This window comes from Marmota monax, unplaced genomic scaffold, assembly GCF_021218885.2.
Source record: "Marmota monax isolate L192 unplaced genomic scaffold, Marmota_monax_Labrador192_F-V1.1 WCK01_AAM20220418_F8-fsc00001, whole genome shotgun sequence".
Lineage (NCBI taxonomy): Eukaryota > Metazoa > Chordata > Mammalia > Rodentia > Sciuridae > Marmota > Marmota monax.
Genome location: NW_026693777.1, coordinates 36238439 through 36264616, shown reverse-complemented (window position 1 = coordinate 36264616; position 26178 = coordinate 36238439). Strand labels below are relative to the sequence as shown.

The 26178-nt window shown below is 41.7% G+C and overlaps 1 protein-coding gene across 1 annotated transcript in view; it reads left to right on the top strand.

The window, feature by feature from the left end:
* Ryr3 (ryanodine receptor 3) overlaps positions 1–26178 on the top strand; it is a 517407-nt gene that overhangs the window by 417260 nt on the left and 73969 nt on the right. Inside the window, exons 53-64 of the mRNA XM_058584663.1 lie at positions 1559–1648; positions 2828–2974; positions 3186–3248; positions 4380–4455; positions 4574–4697; positions 7041–7156; positions 7631–7698; positions 8595–8716; positions 14659–14708; positions 15114–15174; positions 17993–18231; positions 19545–19626. Of these exons, the coding sequence (XP_058440646.1) occupies positions 1559–1648; positions 2828–2974; positions 3186–3248; positions 4380–4455; positions 4574–4697; positions 7041–7156; positions 7631–7698; positions 8595–8716; positions 14659–14708; positions 15114–15174; positions 17993–18231; positions 19545–19626 (1238 nt within the window). The remainder of the gene's footprint in view (positions 1–1558; positions 1649–2827; positions 2975–3185; positions 3249–4379; positions 4456–4573; positions 4698–7040; positions 7157–7630; positions 7699–8594; positions 8717–14658; positions 14709–15113; positions 15175–17992; positions 18232–19544; positions 19627–26178) is intronic.

The window sequence follows — 26178 nt, the reverse complement described above, 5'->3', positions numbered from 1 at the left end:
ATTGTATAACAAAGAAATGACTATTTCCCCTACCTTCAAGAACCTCTTCATGTGGGAGAAACAAGATAAAGCAGCCATAGTGGGACAGGTTGTTCAGTGCTATGATGGGCATGAGCACAGGATTAGAACACACACAGATCCTAATCCAACGCTGGGGATGGGTCCAGTGACATTTCTTAGAGCTGGTGACAGTATGTGTGAAACGGGGAATAGAACTTGTTCCTCATAGGACAGTGATACTTTGTGGGCCTTGCTGGGTCAGTAGGTGCAGTCACTGGGAGGGAAGAGAGTTTGGTAACCCTAGGGAACCCCAGAGCTGGAACATGGAACATGGAATAGGGCCGGGGAGAGGTGAACAAGATCATCCTTATAGGTTTAGAGTTTGGCAATCAGAACACCATAAAGCGACAGAGTGCCCTGATCCCCTGATAGGAAGTAGAAAACGAGTCTGTGGGGAGGGGGCGAGATTGGTGGCAGGGAGGCTGCTCAGGGAGCTGTCGTGGAATCGTGTGCGAGCTGATGGTGGCCTGATTGAAAGTACTGACAAGGAAGCCAGAGAAGTAAATGGATGAGTAGGTTGAGGAGGAGGTGGATGTGTCCAGAGTGCAGAGAGGTGACATCCACAAAGACTCCCAAATTGCTGGCTTGGAAAGTCAGTGCAAGCTGGGGCTGTTCCCTGAGGTACAGGAAACCCAAGAGGAGGTGTTTAGAGAAGTAACTGCCAGGTTCTTTTCAGCATGTTGAGAGGCACCTGTACAACATCCAAGGAGAGCTTAAGTTGATTCAGAAATTAGGGGAGAGCTCTGGTCTGCAAATACTGATTTGATGTTAGCCAGCAGTGTCAACTGAGAGTGCAGGCCTAGAGTAGATCCACCGGTGGGGGGATTGTCTCTTGAGAAGGGACAAAAACTTGGAAAGTTTACACAGTTCACAAATGGCCAAAACAGATTGAGAAGGAGCAGTTGGGAGTCTCGGGGTATGAGGTTATGGGGATCAGGGAATCTTATTTATCTCTGCATCCACAGTGCCTAGGACAGAGTTGTGCACATGCTATAGAAAATAATCCAACCAGTATTTGTCGAATGACTTTCAGAGTTCTCGAACTTCTGTGACTCTAGGAAACTTGCACTGCTATGATTTTGTTCTGGGAGTGACAGGCAAGAAGTATACACCAGCCACTCTGTGCAGTGGGCAGCAGGTCCAGCACTCGCATGCTTTTAGTTCTGCCTCTGTCCTTGCTGTAAGTGTGGCACACTGACCTGGGGCATGTTATTTGCTGGGTCTTTTGAAACATCCTTCTGTTTTGAGTGGTGTTGAAACACAAGCGAGAAAGTGGAGAGGACAACAACTGAAATGAGAAAGAATAAAGGGACAGAGTTCAAGATTCAGGAGGCAGAGAGCCTGATGGCCTTAAAGGATCAATTAGACTTTTTTGAGGGAAATGTCCAAGCTCTGTCAAGATCCATTATTCCACTTATGAAAATCGAAGCAGGGATTTGGGTCACAGAACTGGGCTCTTTGAATGCCAAGGATGTTTGAACTGAGAACATTTCTACAGAGTCAGAGTGGATGGAAATATGGAATTTCCCTGGATGAAAACGTGAAGACCCACCCACTGATAAGGCCTTTCAAGACGTTAACAGAGAAGGTAAGAAATAGGCCTCTGGTAACACTCTGACCATGCTTTGTCCTTCCCTGGAAATTGTATCAGATGCTCAGAGGAGCTCAGGACACAGTCACTCTCAAACCCCTTAGAGACATCTTAGGATTCAACAAACCACTCCTCATTTTGCCATTGGGCAGCAGCCCGGGGACCAGTTTCCAAGAGCTCAGCCTTCTCTTCTGGTCTTTGGCACTGAGAACCCACTGGTGAAGAAGCACTGCTCAGCCCTAACAGGCTAGGACAAAATGCACCTGCAGTTCCCCTTCGACTAAACAAGGAAGGGATTATGCTAGATTGTCCTAGTGGGATGAGGGAAAGGAGCAATGAATTGTCAAAGAAAATTTAAACAGGAATGATTTCCAATACATGGAAGATGCAGGAAGTAGAAAGTCCCCAAGGAAATATGAACATGTCTCTTGCTTTCTTTTTTGTTAATTAAGAAGTTTGATTCATTTCAACTCTGAATTCCAGTCTTGGAATCAGTAGGAGTCCTTGTAAGCTTTAGGTCTAGTGTCAAATGTAAAGGATTGCATGTGCGTCTTTTAATATTGACCATTGATGAAATAGTGCACAGATCAAAAGAGAATTCTAAGAAATTTTAGCTGGGCACAGTGGTTGCTCGCCTGTAATCCCAGCAGCTTGGGAGGCTGAAGCAGGAGGATCAGAAGTTCAAAGCCAGCCTCAGCAACTTAGTGAGACCCTGTGGCTAAATAAAATACAAAACAAGGGGGGGCTAGGATGTGTCTTATTGGTTAAGCACCCCTGAGTTCAATTCCTGGTACCAAAAAAAATTGTCTAAGAAATTTTATTTCTCAAGCTCAAAGGAAAGCTTTGCACAGATGCATCATGACAATGTCCCATCTTAAACAGTTACTAAAACTCAGGGAGCCACTCTCCCGTTCTCTTCCTACAAAGTGTGGACCCTATCATCAACATTGTCGGTGCATTCCCTCCCAGTGCAAAACACTGTGAGCCCAGGGTCTCATAATAAACATCAGAAAGACTGATTCTGTATTGCAAGTGAAATGTGCAAATGGCATTTGGACCTTGTAGAGGAAGGCTAGAGCTTTCCCGTCTAATGTGAGATCCAACTTCATAGGGAGATGGGCCAGTCACAAAGCCAGGGTGCGTTCTACAAAGCTCTTCTGTGCACATTCCTTCCAGGAGAAGGAAATTTATCGCTGGCCAGCCAGAGAGTCCCTGAAAACCATGCTGGCTGTGGGCTGGACCGTGGAGAGGACCAAAGAAGGAGAAGCTTTGGTTCAACAACGGGAAAATGAGAAACTTCGAAGTGTGTCCCAGACCAGCCAGGTATGACAGGCCCTCCCAGAAGCCAATGCTGGGCCAGTAGGACCCACAGGGAATCTGGGAAAGCTCTCCCTGGGCCATCATGGTGGGGTGGCCTCCGATAAACAGTGGGGACTGGGAGAACACAGCCTTGCCAGCTGCAGTGCTTGACAGGGGATGTTGATAAGAATAAGGAGAACAGTGGCAAACCCACTGACTCTCTCTGCTTTCCTAGGGCAACAGCTACAGCCCTGCTCCTCTGGACCTCTCAAATGTCGTGCTCTCCAGAGAACTCCAGGTCAGTGCTGACTCTTGCAGAACATAATGTGCTTTGAAAGCCCCATGGGATTTGGAGGGCATGTTGCCCTCCAAAGAGTTGAAGGGGAAAAACAGGGGACAAGGGGGAAGAATTCCCAGAACATGTCACCACCAAGATAAAACTGAAGAGGGCGATATTGTGCAGAAGCTATGACGAAAGTCTCCAGAGAATTAACTAATTATCCAAGAAAGGGAGGCTGTTGCAAGTATGTCATAATGGGTGCAGACTCCATTAAAGGAAGAAGGACCAGCAAATTACTGTGTCAAAACCCAAAAATAAAACAGCTAGGAGAACATCTGCAAAACTTGACCTCTTGCCTGGTCCTTATAAGTCCCCTAAAACCATAAAAGCATCCTGCATATCCCACCATGGATATGTTTAATTTCCCCATGATGGTACAGAGGAGCAGTTGTTGCAGGACCCAGAGATAAAAAATCAAGAAGATGAAACTAAAAGCTCCCTGAGGTGCTTGCTCCCATAGCTCCACCCCCATCCCCTGCAGAGATTGGCAGCCAGGCTTGCACCTCTTGGAGAGGCCATCAGACCAATCTCTCAGACCTTAGAGAAAGCTTCTTTCCAAAGTACATCTTTCACTCTGGGTCACTGCTATGAGTGACCTAGAAAGAGTAATTTCATTTGAGAAATCTTATTTGCAGCAATTTCTACCATGCCAAGCTAAAGACTTTCAGGGATCTAAACTTTTGCTTGACCCCCTACTTCCAATCCCCCCTCTCAGGTCAGAAATATGATACTGAGCTCCTGTGAGAATTGAAAAGCTACCAGCATGCAGTTTCAGCTAGAAATGTCTTTCTCATTAATGCATTAAAAATTCTCGTGAATGCTAGGATAATGAGTTGCCAGGGAGGGACAGAATTAGAAATTGCTTTCTGTATGTATGGGAAGACATAAAGCTAATGAGGTGCATAAGCACAGACTGACAAATGGTGGGAGCCCTTCAGCAGTGCACTGTTAGCATTTGGGGTGCTCTAATCTTAGGGGTGCTAAGATAATGGTGCCATAAATAACCTGTCATAAATAACCTGGCAGATATGAAGCTGATTTTCTTGCTTGCTTTCTCTTTGACTGACATGCCCTTGCTCTGGGACACAGGGAATGGTGGAAGTAGTAGCTGAGAACTATCACAATATCTGGGCCAAGAAGAAGAAATTGGAGCTGGAGAGCAAAGGTGAGCTTAGTTCAAACCATCCCTTGAAGAAGATAGACTGGGGCAGGGTTCAGCATGTAGTCCCAGAAGGGCAAAGGAAAAAACTAATGTGTTGTCATCTCTTGCCTTATGACTCCAGGTGGCGGCAGTCACCCTCTTTTGGTACCATATGATACTTTGACTGCCAAAGAAAAGTACAGGGACCGAGAGAAGGCACAAGACCTGTTTAAATTCCTCCAAGTGAATGGTATTATAGTTTCTAGGTAAGTCACCTTTTAGGTAATATTAGTGGGATGGGGGTGGGAATGGTGGCAGAGGTGGTCTCTCCTCCTCAGGTGTTTAATCACCTGCCTACCCAACCCATCAGAATAAGTAGAGCAGTTAACTGTTTTGAAAAGGGTTATGATGAATGCATGCATTTATTCACAAATATTGTGCCTATAGGCCAAGGGTATCTGTATAATATTCTAATAATCAAAGTTATAAACCACAGACATAACACATGCTCAAAGCTTTAGAATTTGGGCTTCTTTGAAGAGCTATGTGGATTCAAGACACATTCAAAACAATATAGTGTGGTATGCTAGATATTTTTGAAATGTCCTTTCTTTCACAGTTGTCTCAACCCTACCTAATTAAAAAATTAGGTGTATGGAAAAGTTGACGTCTTTGCAAAATATGTAACTTCATTTTCGGAGAATCAACAGTACTCTTATATCAATATTGTCTATGTGGTATTTTGTTAAATTACATAACAACAGCACACATATCTGACAGAGTCTTTGAACAAAAGCAGTTGATTGTTATGAAGGTAAATGTCCACTGGGGAGACTGAGTACCTCCGGATTCCCTCCACCATTATCTTCATCATTTCTAAATCAAAATCATCTGGATGAGCCTTTTACCTGAGGATGGTCTTAGCTGCTTAAGACTTGATGGTAGAACCTGTTTTATCACTGAACATACATCAGTGGTGCACCGTCTCTGTAGTGCTGGCTGAGCCCCCAAAGAATGGAAAGCAAGCTGGAGTACTCCTCTGATATAGCCATTGCTCCCCAAAGAAATGTTTGCGCAGCAAGCTACTATTTCTTCTTTTAATTTCCTACCAAATTTTTGAAACCGAATGTCAAAAAAGTGAAAATCTACCAAATATTTCTCTGGTATCACATATGAAAAAATTCTAAACTTATTTGCCATGTTATGGAGTAGTAAAGGTCAGACGGTGGGAGACAGCCTCCTGGGAGCATTGGAGAAAGACTCCCATCTCAATTTACTCCTGTTATTAACAAGATGCATAGTGTAATTTGCTGATAAAGATTCGATCACAGGAACAAAAAGTCCTCCTTTAATGTTCCTAAAAAGGAAGTCAAGGAAATAGGAGAATCAGGAGAAAGATAATTGAATTCAGCAAAGGTATCCTGAGAAATTGTTTACCATGTGCCAGGCCCTGTGGGAGGCACCTGGATGATCAAGGGAGGTCCCTGTCAACAGGGAGAATTCCCAGGCTTCCCTGACCCAGCTTCAGCCTTCAGCCTCACCATCACTTGATGACAACCCATTCTCCACTTGCTCAGGGCAAAAAACTTGATTCTCTTTTTCTCCTAACCCACATCCCATCCTTCAGAAAATCCTGATGGTTCTACCTTTAAAATATACCCAGCCTCCAGCTGCTTCTTACCCACTTCATGCTACCAGCATCCTTACAATGGGGCTTCCATGCCTGCAGTTAATTTTAAACATAGTAGTCAGAACGAGTCTGTTATAAAGTAGGTCATTTCATGTCACTCCTATTCAGAACTCCCAATAGCGTCCCGTTTTACTCAGTGCAAAAACAAAGTCTAAGGATGACCTGCAAGGCCCTAAATGATGTGCTCTACTGTCACCTCACCTCTCTCTGTCTGCCTACTTCCATTCCACCCATACTGGCCTCCCCACCATATTCCTTCAACTCGGCATGTGTGCTCCTGCTGCAGGACCTTAGCACCACCTGCTCCCTATGTCTGGAAAGCCCCAGATAGCAGCTTCCCAGTAAGACTGCCCTCACTGCCCTCTTTAATACCACCGTCTGCAAACTCTCACCCTCCACCCATGGGCTCTTTCATCCTGCTTTTCATTTTCCTTTTTTTCCACACAACTTATTGACATCTGTCATTCCACATAATTTATACTCGCTTATGTCCTTTCACAGCCAGCACCTAAGATTCACAAAAACAGGATTTTTGCTTTCTTCCCTAGTGTATCCCCAGCTCAATATTTGTTGCATGAATGATAAAGATCATTCTGAAAATTTTGTTCAGAAATCATTGTACTAACACTTATATTTAAATTTTTTTTTGTTTTTGCAATTTGGTATGTTAAAAAGTAAAAAAAAAATTGCTTTTTGTATTTTTTGGAAATTTTTTAAAAAGAAAGAAATTGTTGTAGTATAGGTAGCGTGTGCTCACAGTCAGATTCCCAGCGCAAGGGGAAAACAGTTGGTGAGCCATGTCACTAAGCCAGAGTAACCATTAACACTGGAAATTAAATTCAACACGAGGAGGATGGGTGACATCCCAGAGTCACATGGCCTCCTGTTACTTCCCGGGGCTCCTGTGTTTGCACTCTAGAGGTATGAAGGATTTGGAACTGGATGCTTCCTCCATGGAAAAGAGGTTTGCCTACAAGTTTTTGAAGAAGATCCTCAAGTATGTTGATTCTGCTCAAGAGTTTATTGCCCACTTAGGTAAGTATCACTGTGAAATACAACAAAAGACTTGGCTATTCCTTTGTCAAAGAATGGGCCATCCATGATTCATTTAGATGGCTGATTGTGTTGGTGGTGGTGGGATGGGGAGGACAGTGGCTGGGACTTGTTTTCCTCACCTAAAAAAAATCAGTTTGGTCTGTGGCTTTCTTCCTGGATTTGAGTGACCCTTCTGTCAATATTTCATACAACTCATTCTGGTCCCTTTCCCATTGTTGTGCTTTGTGACTATGCACAAGTGGCTCAACCTCTCTGAAGCTGTGTCCTCACTGATAGACCAAGAGAGCTGACGCAAGCAACAATGAGCCAGCACCCTTGTAAAGTACCCCATAAAATGTGTTTCATGAAATCAAACAGGTGTATTTATGGTCTTTAGAAAAGCTGTTGTTTCTAAACTGTTGTGATCTTCTGTTTCAATTCTGGCCAACCTTGTGTTACCTGGGTCGTTTTTAGAAGCCATTGTCAGCAGTGGGAAAACTGAAAAGTCTCCCCATGACCAGGAGATCAAATTCTTTGCCAAAGTAAGTGGTTCACTAAAACCAAATTACCTTCTTAGGATCTCTGCTATTTAAGGTGTGAGTTAAACTGATCCATCAAAATGCCAGGGCTGCAGAGACAGATGTGCACTTCTCTACTGCAGAAAAAAGGCCGAGGTGGGCGGAGGTCTGAGCAGGTGGGCTGGCCTGCTTGGCTCCACACCATCACCCAGGGATCAGGATCTTTTCATTTCTCCCCTGTCCTCAGAGTTGTGCTTCATGTCCACATCCCCAAACCTGCACCAGGAAAGGGGAAGAGTGGAGGGCAGGGCAGGCGGCTGCTTTTCTAAAGTTCTGACTATGGGTAGAGCTCAGCCATTTTAGCTTCATCTTGCTGCCAGGGAGGCTGAGTGTGCATTCTCTAGCCAGGTGGCCCACTGCCTAGGTAAAATATGGGGGCTTCTATTGCTAAAAGGAAGAAGGAGAGAACAATGGATTTAGGTACCAGTGAGCATTTTCTTCCATATACATGTCCTCAGAGGACTGAAGGCACACAGTAGCTTTGCTCTGAGAAGCAGAGACAGACACTTGAGGCCAGCAGTGGTAGACCATGCCTCAAGTGTGCCTGTTGATGCTGAGCCCAACAAGCCACATCTGAGAGCAGGGTCCCATAGGCGCCTCCTGCAAATGCTGACTCGGGGCTTCATGAACGTTTATTTGGGCTCTTAGTCAGTGGCCCTCTCCTTTCACATATCCCCTAGGTCTCTGGTTTGGGGCCCAGAAAAGGAAAATATGATGGAAATTAGGATCCAAAAGTAGAGTTTGCTGGAAATTCTAGGACCAGTGTTGAGAGACTTTTTACTCACTGTGACTTTTTTTTTTTTTTAAAGGAAACTAACAGAAGGACTTTGGATAGATTCTTAAAAGCTGATGTTTTCCAGGTTCTTCTGCCACTGGTTGACCAGTACTTCACAAATCACCGCCTCTACTTCCTATCCTCTCCTCTAAAGCCCCTTAGCAGCAGTGGGTATGCCTCCCATAAGGAGAAAGAAATGGTGGCCAGGTGAGTCTATAAAACAGAGAAGGTCATTGTGTTAGCTTCAAGTTACTATAACACAACACCTGAGATAATAAATGTGTAAGAAAAGATTTGTGTAGCTCACAGTTCTGGAGTTCCCAGTCCAAGATTGGTGGACCAAATGCTTTGGACCTCTGGATGGCAATGGCAAAAGCACGTGGTAGAGCAAACTGCTTACTTGACGGCCAGGAAGCAAAAGAGGAAGGGGCTAAAGTCCCACAATCCCTTTGAAGGGCACCGCTTTTGACCTAACAGCCTCCACGTAGGCCTCATTTCCTAATGGTTCCACCACTTCCCAATCGTGCCACCCTCAAGACAAACCCTTTTAACATGTGGACATTTGGGAGACACTTATCCAAACTATAGCAGTCATGGTGCCCACAAGGTTTATTTAAGGTGCCAGGTGCCTTTAGCAAAAGTGAAGCACAGCCTGGTGTGCACAGCTCAGAGGTTTGGTTATCATCTTGATTTTGAAGGAGAGAGATTATATTCATATCTATCTGCCTAATTTCAGCAACTGAGTGAACTATTAAGGGTATCAGTAGGCTTGGGACAGATTTCCATATTCAGTCAACTTCCACCCTGAATTGACATTCAGAAGAAGTTGAAGATCATTCTGAAGCTTTGGAAAAGCAAACACACAACATTAAGAAGAAACAGGTGGACACTGCTTTCAATACCATTCTTATCAAGTTTACAAGATTACAAAAAAAAAAAAAAATTAGATCTTACAAGTCCTGATGTGGATGGTCTGAGATTTGACTTTTAGAGCAACATAACATTTTAAATTTCAAACCAGAAAAAAAAAATGTTTTCTTCAAAGCCTCAGCCTCCCTACCTACTCTACTCTGCATAATATGTGGTTGCTTTAACAGAGATAAGAACAGGGGGGATGCTCAAGATCAGACCAGTTTACCATTCCTTAGGTTCTCCATGTTCGATCAGTGAAAGGCAACCCTATGGGCTAGACTTCTAAATAGCAAAGAGTTAAGACTCTGTTACTGTGAACTCTTTCTCTACCATCCCTTGATAGTGAACAGTATCCATTATATTTACTAAGGGCTCAGCCACTATATCTCACCATCCTTGGGAAGATATGCAACTTTAGGACTCAGATAATGTTTATTAAACTCCACAGGACTAAGCACTGAGTTTGATGTTTCTTTTTAAAAATTTTTTTCTTTGTTCTTTTTAGTTATACACAACAACAGAGTTTATATTGACATATCATACATTTAGGGAGTATAACTTCTCATTATTGTGGTTGTACATGATGTGGAGTTACATGGATTGTATGTTCACATATGAACATAGGAAAGTTATGTCTAATTCATTCTACTGTCTTTCCCATTCCCCTCCCTTCCTCCATCCCCCCCAACCCCCACACCCTACCCCCATCCAATCTGATGAACTGCCACTCCTTCTTTCTCTCTCTGCCTATTGTGAATAGCAGAGAGAACATTCAGCTTTTGGTTTTGGGGGATTGGCTTATTTCACTTAGCATGACAGCCCTCAGTTTTATCCATTTACTGGCAAATGTCATAATTTCATTCTTCTTTATGGCTGACTAAATTCCATTGTGTATATGTAACACAACTTCTTTATCCATTCAGCTGTTGAAGAGCAACTAGGTTGGTTCCACACTTTAGCTATTGTGAATTGAGCTGCTATAAACATTGATGTGGCTATGCACTGTAGTATGCTGATTTTATATCCTTTGGGTATAGACTGAAGAGTGGGATAACCGCAGCAGTGGTGGTTCCATTCCAAGTTTTCTGAGGAATCTCCAAACTGGTTTCCAGAGTGGTTGCACCAATTTGCAGTCCCACCAGCAATTTATAGGGTGTATTTTCCCTCACATCCTTGCCAACATTTATTGTTACTTGTATTCTTGACAGTTGCCAATCTGACTAGAGTGAAGTGAAATCTCAGTGTAATTTTAATATGTATTTCTCTAATTGCTCATGATGTTGAACATTTTTTCATCTGTTCGTTGACCACTCATATTTCTTCTTCTGTGAAGTATCTGTCCAGTTCCTTAGCCCATTTATTGATTGGGTTATTTGATTTTTTGGTGTTAAGTTTTTTGAGTTCTTATATATCCTGGAGATTAATGCTCTGAGGTACAGATGGCAATGATTTTCTCCCATTCTGTAAGCTCTCTCTTGTGTTCTTGATTGTCTCCTTTGCTATGAAGAAGCTCTTTAGTTTAATACAATCCCATTTATTGAGTCTTGATTTTACTTCTTGCACTTAAGGAGTCTTGTTGAGGGATTTGGTTCCTAAGCCAACATGATAGAGATTTGTGCCTACTTTTTCTTCTAATAGGTACAGGGTCTCTGATCTAATGCCGAGGTCCTCCATCCACTTTAGTTGAGTTTCATGTAGTGAGAGAGAGGGTTCTAATTTCATTTTGTTACATATGGATTTCCAGTTTTCCTGCACCATTTGTTGAAGAGGCTATCTTTTCTCCAAAGTATGTTTATGGCACTTTTGTCTAATATGAGATAACTGTATTTATGTGGGTTTATCTCTATGTCTTTTATTCTGTATCAGTGGTCTCTTTATCTGTTTTGGTGTCAATTGCATGTCATTTTTGTTAAGTTATACTACAGAGCTATTATTAAGGTCTGGTATTGTGATGCCTCCTGCTTTACTTTCTTGCTGAGGATTGCTTTGGCTACTCTGGGATTCTTATTTTTCCAAATGAATTTCATGACTGCTTTTTCTGTTTCTATGAAGAACATCATCAGAACCTTAGTAGGAATTTCATTAAATCTGTATAGCACTTTTGGCTATTTTGACAATATTAATTCTGCCTATCCAAGAACACAGGAGATCTTTCCATCTTCGAAGGTCTTCTTCAATTTCTTTAGTGTTCTGTAGTTTTCATTGTAGAGATCTTTCACCTCTTTTGTTGGATTGATTCCCAAATATTTTATTTCCTTTAAGGTTATTGTGAATGGGATAGTTTTCCTAATTTCTCGTTCAGTTGATTCATCGCTGATATATAAGGATGGAATTGATTTCTGAGTGTTAATTTTATATCCTGCTACTTTGCTGGATTCATTTATGAGTTCTAGAATTTTTCTGGCTGAGTTTTTTGGGTCTTCTAAATATAGAATTATATCATCAGTAAATAGGGATAGTTAAGTTCTTTTTTTTCTATTTGTATCCTTTAATTTTTTCTATTGTCCAATTACTCTGGCTATAGTTTTAAGGACTATGCTGAAGAGAAATGGTGAAAGAGAGTATCCCTGTCTTGTTCTAGTTTTTAGAGGGAATACTTTTAATTTTTCTCCATTTAGAATGATGCTGGCTTTGGGTTTAACATATATAGCCTTTACAATATTGAGATATGTTCCTACTATCCCTAGTTTTTCTAGTGTTTTTAACATGAATGGATGCTATATTTCACCAAATGCTCTTTTTGCATCTATTGAGTTAGTCATGATTCTTGTCTTTAAGTCTATTTTGATGTTTCTTATGCAAGAGTTATTGGCCACTTGTGTAAGTATTATTATGAAACCTCATGATGTTTTAAATTCAAAGTACTACCTGTGTTTTATGATCTTCACTTTTCAAATGGGAGAAACAGAGGCTTAGTGCCAAAGTGACGCAAGTAGTAAGGACAAGAATGGAAACACAGGCCTCTATCCCCATTTCTTCTGAGCTGTAATTACTTATTCTCACTCTTACGTGACAGGAGAGTCCCAAGGCTATCAAAATGAGATGCCCTTAGCATCAAGTACTGACCAAAGATCTCCTGAATATCTTCCAGATGCATCAGTCTATTTTAAGAAGCTAGGAAGTGAGAATCTAGGTGAGATATTCAGATAATCCAACAGAGGGCAGATGTGTCTGTTTTCTTCACCTGTTTTTTCTTGGACTATTAATTCATGGAAATGTAACATTTGTTCAACAAGGCACCATTTGTCGTGGCTGGAATACAACCTAGAGCTGATCAGCCTTGCAAATAGCTTTCAAATCCATCAGTGAGCCTGCCACCCTCCCACAGACGCAGTCGTGTCTGTCCTGAACGTGTTCATGTTGGTTTGAATTCTTCGCCCTCATCCTGTCTCATCTACATATGACGCCATTCATCAGGGGTCCCCGACCCTCTCCCCTGTATTCCTTTATTATCTTGAAACTCTAACATGGAGGAAAGGTGCCCAGGAATTCTGGCCCCTCTTAACTGTGGGCTAAGGGCAATGCTCCCACTGTATCAGGGGCTCCATGGGACAGCCAGGAGCCTTTGGAAATGTCAGGTCCTGGCCTTAGCACGCCCAAGACAGCACTTCTGATGGGGGTGGGGGGTGGGCAAGCCACATCAGTATTAGGATCAAATCACCCAACCATCTGCTTCAGCTAGAGAGAGTTTTTTGTATTTATACGGAACATGTGTCCATCCACTTTGCAGCATTTTCACCAGAAATATCTGAGTTTATCCACCCCTATTTTGGAAAACTGGGAGACTCATTCGATTACAGATGAGAAAGCTGACACACAGCAGGGGCCAGGGAAGAGCTGCACTGAGACAGCCTGGTTACCATGGGCAGAGCATGGTACCCACAAGCATCAGCAACACAGGTCACATTCCTCAGCACAGTTTGTCCTCTCCCAACTCCAAGAGTTTGCATCAGTAAGCAGCAGCCCATATTTAATTTCACAGTAGCTGGTTACCCAATTTCTGATAACTTGTAATGAGTTCTTTTAAGTTCTAGGTCAGGGGGGCCCAACTTATTTCTACTACAAAAACTAATGTCTAATCACAGAACAAATTGGCTGTGATTTTCCAGTTGACAGCCCCGAAAACCTAGGGCATTAATTGAGAACCATTTACAAGTAAGCAAGTTTCAGCCCCACCAACACGTAGGAAGTGCGCAGCCTCCGTTTGCGTTATCTTATAAAAGGTCTCTGCCCTGTGTGAGGCAGGAGGCCCCAGGGCAAGTTATGAATGAGAGACTGGCTATGACGTCTGTTCCCTCCCACCATGGAAGCCCCTGGCCTGAACAGGTGTTTTGTTTTTCCTATTTTCCCTCTTTTTCTTCCACTGCTTTCTAAAGGATTTGCAAAGTTCTTGTCTAGCCATACCAGAGTTCTGAGGACTCTCCTCTCAAGAGCATCACCAACACAGGTCACATGATGCCCCCCAGTGCTCCTAGGTGGGTTTCTTGGTGGCATGCTCAAAGACATTTATGGGGATCCTTTCTGTCTGCACAAAAATCCCTCTTTTAGGCACTGTGGAAAAAAGCCAAGCAAGGAGGCACAGCCAAACCTACTAAGAGTTTCATGGCTGTAACTATGGGTGAAAACATGGAGAAGGATCAAAACCATAACATGCCACAGAGCTTTCTTGGTTTCCAAGGACAGCAACCTGGCCAGACCCATAAACTAATGGGAGATGACAATGAACATGCATTTCTTAACATGTTTTTTGTTTAACACAATCTCATTTTCTACTCTAACCAATAACGTTTTTCCAATCCTAACTTCCTGCCCAGCTCCCAACTAAAGCTTCCCAGCTCACCTGAAGGTCATAAAATGTTTAAAGTCCACTGCAGCAACAGAAAAACCATGCTTCCATTGAGAATCCTCATTCCTGAATGTCCTGCAAGTGAACATTTCAACTCATGGTCTCTCTACAAAGGGTGGTTTGCACAGGGGCAGCACAAAATACTGTAACTATGGCAAAGAGATTGTTTTTAGCAAGGATGGAGCTGCTTGCAAGGTACCACACATGACTCTCCAACAAGGCAACATGAGCCACATGTTTTCCTGAGCATGACCAAAAGATTCTTCAAAGGAACATGGCACAACTTCCTAGAGTGCCCGTCTGTGCTGTTTTATACTATAGGAGTGGGTGAGGGGGACAAATTCCTTGAATCTCTCTGACTTTCTGAACTGCATTTTTTTTTCTGCTTCAGCCTATTCTGCAAACTTGCTGCTCTTGTTAGACACAGGATTTCCCTCTTTGGTAAGTGAATTGTCATTGAAGGCTGCATTCCTTTCTGTGATGACCCTAAACTTGTATTTTGCCTTTATTGGTGGCTCCCTCAGACAATCTGAGCCTTGGGACTAAGATGTCACCTATATTTGCCATAGAAAATGGGTCTGAAGCATGATAAATGGCCTCTCTACCCCTTTAACAGCTCAGATTTTCCACACCAATGGATGTGTTAAACTGTGCCTCTGATATCCATCATGAAGCAGAGGCTGTGTCAGGCTGCAGATAAATGCCTTGTCCCTAAGCACAAGCCTGGCACCCTGTGTGCTGTTGGTTAATTATACTGGGCTACAGCTTATGCATATAGAGAAGGTTGCATTTACAAGCCAGGCTGAGAGGTTCGGGAGTCACAGGTGATTTTTTTTTTTCTCCTAGGGAGTGATTCTACCACAATGGTGAGCTGTCTTCACATCTTAGCTCAGACACTTGACACAAGGTAAGTCTGCTAGTTTTTCCAATAGTTTCTCAAGACTCCCTGTCTGACTTCTCTTCTGGACAAAGATGAATCTGACCCTAGAAGTCAGTGCTCTCTGTTTCTCATTCCCATGATGCAGAGCCATTTACATGCACAGGCCCAAAGCAGACAGCTCAGCATTTGATCAGTTCTTGTCTTCTTTTCCTGAGAAGTTTATCTTTCAGAAGATAAAATATATAATGTGGCAAAGTGCCACTTTGTACCTAATTCCCCCCCCACACACACACACACACACAAAAACAGAGTTGCCTGAGGGATAATGAGACCATAAGCATACTGAAAGAGATGCACAATATCACTCACATTCAGAATGGCCAAGGACCACCATGAGTGCCCCAGTTTCTCTACTTGGTGATGCGTTGTCCTCAGGATACCCCAGGTTTGCCTTGCTGTTCCATGAAGGCAAGAAACTTAAGAAGGTATCTGCCTTCCTAGCTGTTTCCAGTGCCTCTTCTCTTAGTCTAGTCAGTGAAAGATTATTACAGTTCACCTATGTTCTGTCGAAATCACCCTTAGGAATGTGGAGATGGTCACCATACCTGCCACTTAGGAGTGCTTCATAGTACTAAATTCAGCACATTTCTGGTCTGATCCCAGATTATCTTCCAGGTATTCAGAGAGAAACCTTAAAGACAGGTAAGACCCCAGAAAAGGGAAATTCATGACCTGAGAGGGTATGCCCATCCAACCATCCTTGACTTCCAACTCCAGCAATCAATCAGAACACAAAGAATTGTTTTGTAACACACTTTACAAAAATGGATTGCAAGCCAGTTCCACACATGGGTTTAAGATTCCCAGTTGGTTTCAGTTAAATGAGAGCTGCTCATATTTATTACCTTAACACCAAGCCCCTGCAACAATCCTGAGGAAAGTATTCTGGCCTTCTGTCCAAAGACACTGCTTCCTGTATATGTCAAGGTTCTTTTTCTGCCTCCAGAGTGTTTTGGGGGTTTGTTTTCCATGGGGTGTATAAATTTCCATGGGGTGTGTTTATTGTGTCTATTCTGGCTTTCTTTATAGTCTCTAAAGGTGTCTTCTATTTTGATAAATAACAAGTTACAAAGCAAATAAAATATTTCTTACTAAAGAAATGGCCAGCGAGATTTGTTTTTAACAATATCAGAAACAAAGATAGTCTATGTGTCCAATGGGAAAAGATGGGTGAATCCAAAAGGAAGTAAAACAAAAATGTAAACTATGGAAATATTAAATGATGAGATTAGGAAAGAGAGAAGTAGTGAGAACTGACACAGAACTTTCTTTAGAATGCACATTAAGAAGGGCCCTTCACAAAGTCAGAAGGAGGATGCACCTCCCAAGGACGCACCTCTCACAGAAGAGAGCCATCACCCTAGGAGAGTGGCCCAAAAATGAAAAGCCAGGACACACTGATGGCTGTGTTTAAAAAAGGGAGAGTAAGAATCACTAAAATAGATTTTGTGGTTTATGAGAGAAAAAAACATGTTGTAGAGATACTAGAACTAGGAACCAAGACATCCCAGGTGACCAAAAATCCCTTAGGACTGGGATGAAGAGTCTTTATTACAAGAAACATGCAGAAAGGCTTGGGAAAGTCCCAGTTTTAAAAAATGCAAAATAAAGCCTTGGCAAGAGTCCAAACAAAAAAATTTTTAAAGGAAGTATTAAGACATCATTCCCCACCAGGCACAGTGGAGCACACCTATAATACCAGTGACTCAACTCGGGAGGCCACAGCAGGAGGATTGCAAGTTTGAGACTAGCCTCAACAACTTAAGGAGACCTGTCTCAAAAAATAAAAAGGATTGGGAATGTGGCTCAGTGGTAGACTGCCCCTAGGTTCAATCCCCAGTACTAACAAAAAAAAAAAAAAAAAAGAGAGAGAGAGAAAGGAAAAAAATAATATTTCCTAACAAAACCTATGATTAGAAGTTAGGAAGATAAGACATGAAAAATACTTAATGATCCAGAGCAAGCCTCACTACTGACTATATTTCCTTGTTTTTATTTTCCTGGCAGATTGAATGATTATCAGGAAATGCTGTAGATAAAAAGCATCTTTTATGGCCTTGAAGCAAAGCTGTCATAATCTTCTGAATGGGAAACTATAGTTGACTTATAGATTTTGTTTCAATTCTAAGTTTTGAGCAGAGGACTCTGGTGCCCATAGCCTTCATTCCCACAGGTCACATTTCAACATCTCCCCTGTGTCCCAGTGGTTTAATTAAGCTGTTTAATTTTTAAGCTGTTTTAAAGGACTAGGCATTCCTGTTTTCTCCCCTCACCCAACCTAGGACTTCCCTGCAAACAGAGACCCAAGCTTCAGCTGACTTATTTCCTTGGTTCCTGTCCATTCTTTCTGTCCTTTCTTTCCCTCCTTCCCTCCCCACCCCAGAGATTCTGCATCAGAAGGAATCGTGTTTCTAAATAGTCATAAAGGTTGCTTATCCCACAGTGAGCTGCAAGAAAAGTTCACCTTCCATCTTTTTCACTAGGTGTAAAGTTCAGCAGCCAGCAGGTGACCAACATCGCTTTCATTCTAAGTCATTCTCAAATCCTGAAAAGTTGAGCAATGGTTCCCTCAAACAAGGGCACCATTCAATCACTAGCCCATGACTTCTGTGTTCCAGGTGTCTTCCTGGATGCTAACTATTCTTCGTTTCTCTTGACACAGTGTCTTCAGGTGACTGGAATGTCTAATGTCTGCCCAGGTTGCATTGCAAGTTACCACTCTCGCAAAGGGGGTTGGCCAAAAGTTCAGATTATACTTCTGGTTTTGAACACTGTTTCCTTGCAGGACTGTCATGAAGTCAGGCTCAGAGCTGGTGAAGGCTGGGTTGCGAGCATTCTTTGAAAATGCTGCGGAAGACCTAGAGAAGACTTCGGAAAACCTGAAGCTCGGGAAGTTTACCCATTCCAGAACACAGATCAAAGGTGTTTCTCAGAACATCAACTACACCACCGTGGCTCTGCTCCCCATCCTGACATCCATCTTTGAGCATGTTGCCCAGCACCAGTTTGGGGTGGATCTGCTCCGTGAGTCCTACTGCTCTTTGTTATAGATTTCTACACACACGGTCACAGAGGGAAGTGTACGACTCAGTCACTTGTGTAGATCTTAAGGGCAGAATCAAGCAATAATTATTTCATACTTTTTTTACTTCTTAGATTTAAAAAAAAAAAGTGAGGTGACAAAGTCTTGGAGGGGAATAACTTCCTTTATTTGATTATATAATATTTAATCTTTTCCCATTTTTATTCTGGACCAAAATTTCCCACCTGGTATTCTAACTCTCAGCTATTATAATGCCGCTTAATTTGAAAGCTTATCTGAGTAATACAGCATGAGATGTACATTTGCTCCTAGGGATTTTCAGACACCATTTTTCCTGTTAAGAAGCCTTAATTTATTCAAAGGTACCAGGAGCAATGGAAAGATGCTAACATTTCATCATCTGAGCCTTCAGAAGGACACCAAAGCCAAGTGGTTTTACTTTACTTTGCATTTAGCCTGTGTCCAGCCCCACCCCCTACCTGCTTTGCCAATTTTCTGTCACCAGGCTTTAGTTTTGCACTTTAAATATTGGCGTATGATTTAATTTAACCAGTTTTCAATTTCTGTATCTTCCAAATCCCCGAACAACTGAAAATCAAACTGGGGGAGTTAATTCTGGTTGTGCTAAAGTATTCCTAGCCTAGGTATGAGATCCAGACATGTTTAGGGGCTTGTAGCCAGCAGATTAAACTCTGTGCTCCTAAACTAAAATACCCTTCCCTTAGGAAAAAATGGTAGAATCATGACACAATTGAATTTCCTTTTGAAAAGCATCCAGCCTAGAATTCGGGATGAGCTGATTTAAGGAAGTTTGTTCTATCTTTGAAGAAGGTAGGGCTGATTGTTCCTTCCTAGGAAATGAGCAAAAGGCTCATGGAAGCTTCAAGTTTTCTGCATTTTTTTCTTCCAAAGGAAGAAAATATTGCACTTGAAAACATTTGACTATAACATCTCCTTCTACTGAAAAAAAAGTTTCCTTATGGAAGGTTCTATTGCTCACATATTCCTTTCCCTGAAAGATATCAGGATCCTCATCAGAAGCCCCACAAGGGAACTGGGATGGTTCCGTGGAGGAGGTTTGCCCATCAGTGTTTTCTCTCCCAGTTCAGCAACTAGCAAAAGAAAATATGGGTAGAAAAAGGCTACAAATGTTTAAAGAGAGAGAGAGAGAAAAAGAGGGCTCTTTTGCTCTTGACTGATGCCTGAACATTTTTTTTTCCTCTATGGAGCATTCCATATGCAGGAGGTAGAGCTAGGACTGATGTGTGATAATGACATCTCTTCTTTGTTTCAGTGAGTGATGTGCAGATTTCATGCTACCACATACTGTGCAGCCTCTACTCCCTCGGGACAGGAAAAAACATCTATGTTGAAAGGTAATTAGTGAACAAAGAGGGGAACACATTTGGGTTCAGAAAAATGTCGCCTGTGGTCTTATAAACTCAATTGCCTTTTCAATCCAGTAAAACTAAAGTGTTTACTGATCTGAAATGGGGATTTTGAGCTTGGGTTATGAAATGTCCATGGCAATATAAAGAGGCCTAAGGAAGCTCTTGATACTGATGACTTCTAGGGAGGGAGCTGGTCAGTGTGTGTGACCAGAGGAGCAATAAAGCCAAGCTAACCAAAACCTACTGAGGATATGTCTATTTCTTCATAATCACAGCTCCCAAACAGCTTCCAGAGTCCTGTGGTTATAGCTGGCTGGGACGCCCAAGGGATAGGTGGCAGTAGCTTCAGTGTTTAATGAGTTTCTGTGTGATACAGCCCCAGACCTTTGCTGTTCTCAGCTGTCAGATTAGCTACAGTTTTAAACAAGTGCACACTGGGGTAGCAGAAACACTGCTCAACAATCTTAAATCTTAACAAGCTTATTTGCAGAGGTGTCTGGGTTCCTACTCTGTCTCTAATCTGCCTGCCGCAGCAGAGGCCTTGGTGACCCCTTGCTTTTCAGCATCAAATGCTGGTGTTGTGCTGTTTTGTTTAAGTCTGGAAGTAAGACTAGAGCAGAAACACAGTATTAACAGAACTTTGCCCTCAGTCTTATCCTTGGAAGATTTCTCCCTTGCCCTCTCTTACAAGCGAGCTTGAAGGAATTCAGTCTGTGCTTAAAATCACTTCATCTAAAAATCTACTCGTTGGCATCCACTTCATTTGCTGCCTGTTTATGCTGGTTTAATCAAACTAACATTAGGTCCTTATTTCATGACGAAATTGACATAAATTCAAGAAATAAAGAACTAATAAATTAAGATCATGGACTAATAACTAAAAACGATGGAAGAAATATCTATTTTATCATAATCACAGCCTCAAATTCAATAAATTATGGTGCACACCTATAATCCAGCATCTCAGGAGATTGACTTGCAAGAGGACTGGCAAGTTAGAGGACAGTCTGAGCAATTTAGGGGGATCCTCTTCAAAATAAAAAATAAAAGAGGCTGAAGATATAGCTCAGTGGTACAGTGCCCCTGGGTTTAATCCCCAGTATTGGGAGAGGGGGGAGAAGAAAGAAAAATAGTTGAGGAACTAATAACTAAACTTGCTTTATGATTTTTAAGTCCTTACAATTACCTAGCGTTTCTTACTGTTTTACGTAAAGTATAGTTTTGTCATGGGCAGAAAAAAGTTTTAACCATATTTTATTCCAAACTATCAAGAGAATGAATATGAATTTTTTTCTAGTTAATACTGAATTTCAACTTAGAGAAGGTATTTTGAATTCATTTCTCTCATTGATCATCTGCAAATATTTTCTCAGTTCTTGTTCTCTCAGGTTACATGTATATATGTACATTCATCTGTGTGTGTGTGTTGTACATTTTTTTTTTTGTAAAATTTATACATGCTTTGGGGAAAAAGAAAAGACAAAGATATTTCTGGTCTGAAATATCAAACCAGAGAGACTCCTCCTCATCTGACTTTTTGTACTTGATTCATGTGTTCACTGAAAGCTTATTATGTGTCTACTACACTGTGAATATCTGTGCTTGTGTTTTGAACTCTGTGGGTGAAGTCCCTAGGTCCAGGCTTGCCCCTATTGAATCTGATGGTTGACCAAGCAACTGAAGAATTGGGAATTTAAAATCCTAGAGTTGTGTTGTTGGCCCTGTTGATTTTTGTTTCTTTGATATTATTGTGAAAGAAAGCCATGTTTATTCAGAAAAACAAACAAAACAGTATAAAAGTATGTAAAGTCAAGAGTCTACCATTTCTTCACCCCAGAATTCCCTGTACCTAGACCCAGTTCCCAAAGGAAGCCACTAGAGTGTTGGGTATGTACCAGTATAGGCCTCTTCTAAGTCCAGTTCTGCACAAGAGATCATAACATCCATATAGCTTTGCAACTTACTGGATAAAACTAAAAGCTGAATTTCTTTATCATACAATTCATTTTAAAAATTTTTAATATTTAGATACAATATCCATAAATTTCCTACTTTAAAAGATGAGCAAATTTGATACACTGATATTTCTAACCACCTCTTGTCCTTTCTACTTTTCCATTTTTGCTATAAAATTTATTATGTCATTTACATTCTGTTCTAGAACCAATAATCCCAGAGATGTTTACCTTAATTTGTTTTAAATTTATTTGGTACATTACTTTTGCTTTTGAACCAGAACTTGCCCATTGCTAAGTTTTTTATTTTGATTTGGTTTTGACTGGCTAGATAAATCATGAAGGAGTTATTTCTGCAAGAGCTCTTAGATACTCTTGAGTTCTTGCATATTTTAGAATAACATTCCTTGACTTTTAGGTGTGAACAGTTTCCATGGCATAAAATCCTTGAGTCATTGTTCTCTTCTCTCAAATGCACATAGAAATCTCTTCTTTGTATTCTGACCAGGCATGTGGCCTGGACCAGGGGATTTATTCCACTTACACATGACTTTGCAGTCAGGGAGGAAATGGCCATGCGTAGGGTTCCTCAGTTTTGAAGAATGTTAACTTCAGTATGATATGTCCCCCCTACTTCCTTCCAGAATTTCATATGCCCCTTAATTCTTCAGAATTATGTGTTTCATTACTTCAGGAAATTTTCATTTTATTATATAGCTTGGGTTCGCTTTCTATCCCAGTAACAAAATACCTAAGATAATCAGCCTAAAAAGGCAAAAGTTTTATTTTGGCTTATAGTTCTGGAGGTTTCAGTTCATGGTTGCTTTGTCTAATTATTTTTAGGCCTGTGATGAGAACATCATGGCAGGAAGCACATGGTGAAGCAAACTGCTCACCTTATGGGGCCAAAAAGCAGAAAGAGAAGAGCAGGCATCCTACTGTCCTCTTAGAGGGCACACCTGTGGTGGCCTGGAACCTCCCATTAGGCCCTGCCTCTTAAGGATCTCATGTCTCCAACAGCTGGCAGCTAAGCCTTCAATACACTGGGCTTTGCAGGACATTCCAGATCCAAACTATAGTATAGTTGTTGGGTTTGGTTTTTTTTCTTACCTGTCATTCAGTTATAATGTATATTTTTCCTTAATCCTCCACAGCTCTTATTTCCTCCCAAGAAATTTTTCTTTTTCTTTTTTTTTTTTTTTTTTTTTTTTTTTTTTTTTGTACTGGGGATTGAACTCAGGGGCACTCAACCACTGAGTCACATCCCCAGCCCTATTTTATATTTTATTTAGAGACAGGGTTTCACTGAGTTGCTTAGCACCTTGCCATTGCTGATGCTGGCTTTGAACTTGGGATCCTCCTGCTCAGCTCCCCGAGCCACTAGGATTGCAAGCCCAAGTAACTTTTTAGCTAATTATTCTTTACTGTTTTGCATGTGTATGATTTTTCTCAAACTTCCTTCATGTTACTGATTCTTTTTGTTTGTTTTCTATGAATGTATAGAGAAATTTTTTTCTGCACTTTTTTCTCTAGATAATTCTTCCTCTGACTTATGTGTCTCAATTATTTTTCCATTGGTAGGTACATTGCTGGGTCTCAAGTAAGGAGAGGTGGTGAGCATTAAAGTGGAGGAGAATGAACAGGGAAGAAACAGCAATCTGAGAAGCTGGCTCGGGCTGACCGTTTCTCACTAAATTAGCAGTGTCTTTAGCATTAGCAATGTACCTATGCTCAGCCTCTGATGCCCTACCCCAACAAAAGTAAACAGCTGGCCCAGGTGAGAGGTGGGTGAAAAGCTCAGCACGTTCCACAGTCTTAGGACCTTGGCCTAGTGATGGAATGTACGTTTATCCGCTGTGTAGAGCTCAAGTCAGCAGCTACAGCTCTTTCCTGCCCTGCACTCCAGGGCTGCTCCAGGCTAGGAGCATAAGTCACAGAAATGTCAGGTAGCAGGTCTCCTCTTCCCTTCTCTGCCCTGTCTGCCACTTTGCAAATTGGAAGTTGGCTGCACCAGTGTAATCCACCAGGTTTACCAGGGCCCACTGATGCCTTGAATCCTCATGATTAAGGCAAAAACTCAACTTTTAGCCTTTCAAAACCTCCATATTTACTTCCAGAGATTTCCACATTTTTTTCACTTCTATATCCTCTGGTTCATACTTTGAAGTTATCACACATATTCTAATTTCGGTGTAGATCCAGATTTCTTCCCAATTTTTTCCCTCATTTCTTATTGGATTTAGGGAGGAAAGTGCAATAAATCCAGCATTTCTCTATCACTGAATTTTTCTTGATTAATGAACATCTTTAAGGTTGCATGGGAATCACTGAATATTTGGTCCAGTTATACCTGCAGTGTGCTTGTGGCTAGAAAAGATTTCCAACACCGTGGTGACATGGTCGGCTGCAGAGAGGAAAAGTCACTAAAATGGAGTAGTAGAACATCTTCTAGTTGAGACAATATTGAACATGTCATTGACTAGTGAGATTTTCAGATACAAAATTTCAGAGAAGGATAAAGGCTTTTATGCATTGAATCTTGCCAGATATTAGTGTTCTTTAATATGGAGATTCTTCAATTACTTTAAAAGAGTATTTGGTGACAGTTTGCTGAAAAAACTAAGTTCAGAACATGATTATATTGAATCATTTAATCCCAGTGTTATTTTGAATTAAAACTGTTTTCTCCATCACACTTTAAAGATATTCCTTTCATTGGGCCTAGCTCCCTCTAATTATTTCTGATTGGACATAATACATATTCCCTAATATTACTAGTTACTAATACTATCTTGGACCATCTCCCCCTGCCCACCACCATCACTGGTTTCTATGTCTCTGCTATATGTTAGCATTCTCTGAAATATACATGATACAACTTTCAAAATTGGAAAGCACCATGTGTATAAGACATTGTTGTGATGATGATTTGTCCTAGCTATGTTCCTAACAATAGACATTTGACAGATCCATTTTCATCAAGATTCATGGGAATAAAATTGAGAGTTTGAGAAGGAAAGCCTGCTACTTGATAAGTTAGTAAGTAATAAATACTGAAATACGAATTGAACCCTCTTCAATCTTTCACCATTGACCAAGTACCTTTATGCTAGGTAATAAGAACTGAAGAAAAAACAAAGGGGAGTTTCCTCATCCAGTGATAAACTTATGTTTGAATTGCTGTGGGCTGTCTTGGCAGCCCCTGCCCAGTTTGGAAGCTCAGCCCATACCACACTGCCCCCTGGGGGGGGGGCACTAATAACCTAAGAAGCATTGTAAGAGCAGGCCAGTTGCCTAGCTTAGTGCCTGGGGGCTGAGGCTATTCACTCAGGTATTTTACTGCCAGGAACATTAGTTGGCAGATTTCTGGGCTTGGCTTTTACCGCAGCTAAGGCTACGAGAACTGTTGTGTATCTGAGAACTGTTGTGTATCTCTCTTGGCTGAGCAGCTAATTAGCATCATTGTGTGCTCTGGACTAGAAAATGCCCTTTTGAGGAGCATGGTGAGACTCAGATTTGTCAGTAATTAATATCAGAGAGGACAGGGCCATGTCCCTGTCAGTGTAGCACTGGAGAACTGAGACTTACCAACTGTCCTCTGCCCCCAAGGCTTGCTTTCTTGGCTAACTAGCTTTCCAAAAACCTACTTTCACAACTTTAATCTTGGTGAGAGAAAAAGAAGAATGGGTCAATTTGGCATCAAGGCAATTCAGGACAGACTGTTTCCTTTGCCTGTCTCCCTGTGCCAAATAAAATTTGCTGTCAGATTTGAGATCTTACCCTTGTCATCCCTGATTCCCCGCTAGACTTTCTCTCCTCAGTGCTCTGTGTGGCACAACTCAAATGTGTCTATTTCTCTTTCATAATGAAGTTTGGGGTTGAATCTAACCTTTTGGTTAGTCCATAAGGTTATGGGGGTTTTATTGTTTTTGTTTGTTTGTTTATTGGTAGTGGTGGTACCAGGGATTGGACCCGGAGACGCTTAACCACTGAGCCACATCCCCAGCCCTTTTTTGTATTTTATTTAGAGACAGGGTCTCACTGAGTTACTTAGGCACTCCCTACGTTGCTGAGGCTGGCTTTGAACTTGATCCTCCTGCCTCACTCAGCCTCCCCAGTTGCTGGGATTTCAGGCATGCGCCACCATACCCAGCTAAGATAGTGGTTTTGATCACATTTCTTCAAGGATCACTATAGAGTTTCCTTCACAAACCATGTCCTTATTTTCCCCTCCTCCTCAAAGGTAAAACCAAAGAGAAGAAACACCCTTTTTCTCCCTGGCCACTATGGTTGGTAAAAGCAGTGAAACCGTTACCTGAAAACATGGTCCCTGTGGATCCTCATACCAGATGTATGGAGGCCCTCTCTGGTCTTAGTAGTCATTGAAGGTATTGGCCATTCCCATCTGAAGTTAAAATGGTGCCCCTTTTGTCAGGCCTGTCCTGTCAGGCTTAACTCAGCAAAAAAGGAAAATGAGAAGGAAATATGGGGAAACAGGTCTGGGTTGCGACCTACTCAGAAGTGAACCCAGATCTCAGCAGCCTGCTCAGTCTCCTTCCCTACCCTCCTGGTTTAGTCAGCT